A 4,494-nucleotide genomic window follows, 5' to 3' on the forward strand; every position below is an offset into this window, starting at 1 on the left:
GCGCCGGACTATTATCTGTACCAGGAAACCAGATGGCAGTACCTGTATCACAAGCCGGGTACGTGAACGGACCACCACAGGCTTTCGCCTCCAATTTTCCTCCTTCTGTTCATGCTTTAACAATCGCAGAGCGACTAGCAGGTGAGTCTGGCTTCTGGATATTTTTATAAAAATATTATATATTCACCATGATCATCATCATGCCCATGATCATCATCATGCCCATGATCATCATCGTCACTTTTGTTGCCTACGTTGTCGGCTTCCTCCCCTCCTCCTACTCCTCCTCATCATGATCATTTTTACTACTACTACTACTACTACTACTACTATTACTACTACTACTACTACTACGGCTGCTGCTGTTATTGAAAGTGGAGCTAGCAGAATCGTCAGAACGTCGGACAAAATGCCCGCCAGCATTTCTTTCAGCTCTTTACGTTCTGATTGGTTGTTATTGTTTCTGTTGCGAGTAAAAAGTAATCGAGAATCGTTTGTCCATCGGACATAATGTTTTGCAGTATTTTGTGACATTCTTTTAGAATCTGCGTTCAAATTCTGCTGAGGTCGAGCTTATTTTTAACCCACTGAGGCCAATAATGTAAAGTAGCAGCCACCTACTGAACCCATGTAGTCGACTATTCCGTTGCCGCCATATTTCTGGCCTTGTGCCTATGTTAGAAACAGTTAAGACGATATATTAGTAAAATTGATACTCTGCATCATTTTTTCCGGATTTTTACGTTCTGAGTTCAAATCCCACTGAGACCAACTTTATCTTTCATCCTTTTCGGTCGATAAAATAAAATACCAATCAAGTCCGAAGGTTGACTTAATTGCCTAAAACAATTGCAGGCCTTGTGCCAGAATTTGAAGCTGATATTTTCTTAACCTTCCTTGGAAATTAGCAGAAGATAAATTGATTACTGTAATATTTAACCGTTGTCAATTTTATTCATGTGCTTAATGTTACTGTTTGACCATTTAGTGTCGTCAGGTATCCACCTCCACGATAATCTGCGTCGCAATGCCAGCCTCTTTGCATCTCCATCTTGCAGTATCCAATTATCTGTGTGCTATCCACCCCACCAACACATACATACAGGCATACATGCATACAAACATACATACATATGTACATACATACATACATACATACATACACACGCTCAAACAAGTACCCATGGATTTAAGTCCCGCACAAATCTCCATGCAGCTTATGAATAATAGACAAAATGACACTAAGAATATATGCATGTATCTTATAGTTATCTCAAAATTCATTTCGACTTACATCTAATGCTTGTCTGTTCTCTACTCATTTTTTGATAACTTACTTCATCCAGACCCAAGCCCCAATTATCTTGTGACCCTCACCTACCACTGCACACAATATCAACTCTTCGCCACATAAACCATACTCTCACTTTTTACAATTTAGAGTTGCTTCACAGATATAGTCTTCAAAGAAGACTATATCTGTATATTTGCTAAAATTTCTAATAGTCTACAGCAGTGCTACTCAAAGTGGTGGTCCGCAGGCCAGAGCCGGTCTGCGAGTCAACAGCCACAGTACGTGCCGAGTTTACAGAAAAGAAAGAAACAATAGAATAATTTCAGTAATTCGCTTTATGCACTGCAGTAAACAACTTATCAGCTTATGTAATATTGTATTATTTGTTTACAAATTAAATAGAAGATAAAAATTGTCAACTTTTATTATACTCATTATATATAGTGTTTCTGGTATAAATTAAGATTACTAAGAAATATTACCGGACCCTGGCGCATTGGCAAAAAAAAAAAAAAAAAATGCCGGTACGCTACATCAGATAGAGAAGCATTGGTCTAAAGTATTCCATAGTCTGAGGAATTGAGAGAGAAATCTGATAGTAATTGGGATTCCTGAAATAAAGATTAATCTATAGTTAGTATCGGGCTCCCCAATTCTTAACGGGAGACGCACACGCTAGTCACACCACACACACACACACACACACACACATACACACAAAGAAAAACTTTGCAGCCACGTGGGTTTTTCCACTGCGCGGCACCTGGGGTAAAAGTCTTCTACTATAACCTCAAACCGACAAAACGCCGGTGAATGAATTTATTAAGTGGCATCTGTAGAAATCCTTCATACATACATACATACATACATACATACATACATACACACACACACACAGATAAACAGATAGATAGATAGATAGAAAGAGAGAGAGAGATAGAGAGATAGAGAGAGAGAGAGAGAGAGAGAGTGAGAGAGAGTGAGAGAGAGAGAGAGCAATATAGATATTTAGATATTGATATATGTAGGTGTGTTGGTATGTGTGTATATGTCACCCGTGGAGGCGCAATGGCCCACTGGTTAGGGCAGCGGACTCGCGGTCATAGGATCGCAGTTTCGATTCCCAGACCGGGCGTTGTGAGTGTTTATTGAGCGAAAACACCTAAAAGCTCCATGAAGCTCCGGCAGGGGATGGTGGCGAACCCTGCTGTACTCTTTCACCACAATTTTCTCTCACTCTTACTTCCTGTTTCTGTTGTGCCTGTAATTCAAAGGGTAAGCCTTGTCGCACTGTGTCACGCTGAATATTCCCGAGAACTACGTTAAGGGTACACGTGTCTGTGGAGTGCTCAGCCACTTGCACGTTAATTTCCCGAGCAGGCTGTTCCGTTGATCGAATGAACTGGAACCCTCAACGTCGTAAGCGACGTAGTGTCAACAACAACAATCTTTGTCACCCATCACCGCTCGACAACTGTGGTCGATTTGTGCGATTAAGCCATTTGTTTTCCACAATTTTTCACCTCTGGACCCCTTTAATTCCTATTTTACTCAGGTCCACCCCACCCTTTAGCCATTCGATGTTTTAAAAATCCCATTATACATTTCGTAATTAAATACTAGGAATTATATATTAAAAACTTGTTAAAATAGTTTTTGCATTGTAGAAGTATAACCAATTTAATGCAGATGTTTTTTAACAGTAAAATCTTATACGGACTCCCAAGGGCCATATGGACCTCAAGCGCTCTATGAATCCCTTAGGGCCATTGGACGCCGGTTGAGAACGACTAGAATCAACCATTCCAGTCGGTGATCCTACATGGCCGCAGTCCTATGGCTGAAACATGTCAATGATAAAATGTTAATGATGTATAATGCCTTGTGGCTGGTGCCTAGTCTACATGCCTGGACCGGCCGTCCTTGGGTAAAACATCTCATTTCACGTTGCTCCAGTCTGATCACTACTCATCAAACATGTGCACCAGCGGAATGCTGGTGCAGCCCTCTCTCTCTACCTCTGTCTGTCTGTTTCTCTCCCCCTCTCTCTCTTTCTGTTTTCAGCTGTTATTCTGGATGCTTCGCTGAGTCATGTGTAAAAAGGTCAAGACATGTACACACACAAACCAACGCACATCTCTCTCTCTCTCTCTCTCTCTCTCTCTCTCTCTCTACCTCCTGTCCTTCCTCCTTCCCTCCCCCCTATCTCTCTGTGCGCATGCGTATGTGATGGACTCTCCTTTCGAAGACGACATATAAATGTTCAGCTTTTGCCGAACGACCTGCACAGATGATTTGTGCATAGTAATCTAATGTATATGACGTACATTACCTCACTCCTTCCAACTAATCGACGTAGGGGGACAAGTGTACGGTGTACCACGCGTCAGATGTCGAAATGATCGTAGAGCAACGTGAAATGAAGTGTTTCTGCTCATGAACACAATGCGCTAGCCAGTCTAGGAATTGAAACTACGATCTAGCGATCGTGGGTGCAACACCCTAACCACCAGGCCAGAGATATTCGTATATATATTTTTATATATGGATACATAGTGCAGACATGTAGTTTCCGTTTTCTTTATTATAATTTAATTTATGTATTGAAGCTGACGCTTTCTTGCGTTGATATTCGCTGATATACACATACACATACGCACACACACACACACACACACACACACACACACACACACACACACACACACACACACACACACACACACACACACACACACACACACACACACACACACACACACATACACACACACACGCACACGCATTCACAAACGCACACAAACACATATGCGCGCGTACACACACACACACACACACACGCACATAATGTGTGCGCATGTGTTTATGTACATGTATGTATATCTATCTCTCTGTCTGTCTCTCCCTCTCTCCGACTATCTACTTGTCTGTCGGTCTGTCTGTCTATCTGTCTATTTATCTATCTATCTACCTGTCTGACAGTCTACCTACCTACCTACCTACCTACCTACCTGCCTACCTGTCTGTCTGTCTGTCTGTATGTATGTATGTATGTATGTATGTATGTATGTATGTAACTATCTATCTATCTATCTATCTATCTATCTATCTATCTATCTATCCATCCATCCATTTATCTATCGCTCTCTATCTCTCTCCTTCTCTCTCTCTCTTTCTCTCTCTATGTATGTATATATAAG

General features: G+C 41.3%; 1 protein-coding gene across 1 annotated transcript in view; it reads left to right on the forward strand.

Moving 5' to 3' along the window:
• Positions 1–6: 6 nt before the first annotated feature.
• LOC106877685 (diencephalon/mesencephalon homeobox protein 1-B) overlaps positions 7–4,494 on the forward strand; it is a 49,260-nt gene continuing 44,772 nt past the window's right edge. Inside the window, exon 1 of the mRNA XM_014926632.2 lies at positions 7–141. Coding sequence (XP_014782118.1) covers positions 33–141 — 109 coding nt within the window. The 5' untranslated portion in view covers positions 7–32. The remainder of the gene's footprint in view (positions 142–4,494) is intronic.

This window comes from Octopus bimaculoides, chromosome 9, assembly GCF_001194135.2.
Source record: "Octopus bimaculoides isolate UCB-OBI-ISO-001 chromosome 9, ASM119413v2, whole genome shotgun sequence".
In the NCBI taxonomy this organism is placed as follows: Eukaryota; Metazoa; Mollusca; class Cephalopoda; order Octopoda; family Octopodidae; genus Octopus; species Octopus bimaculoides.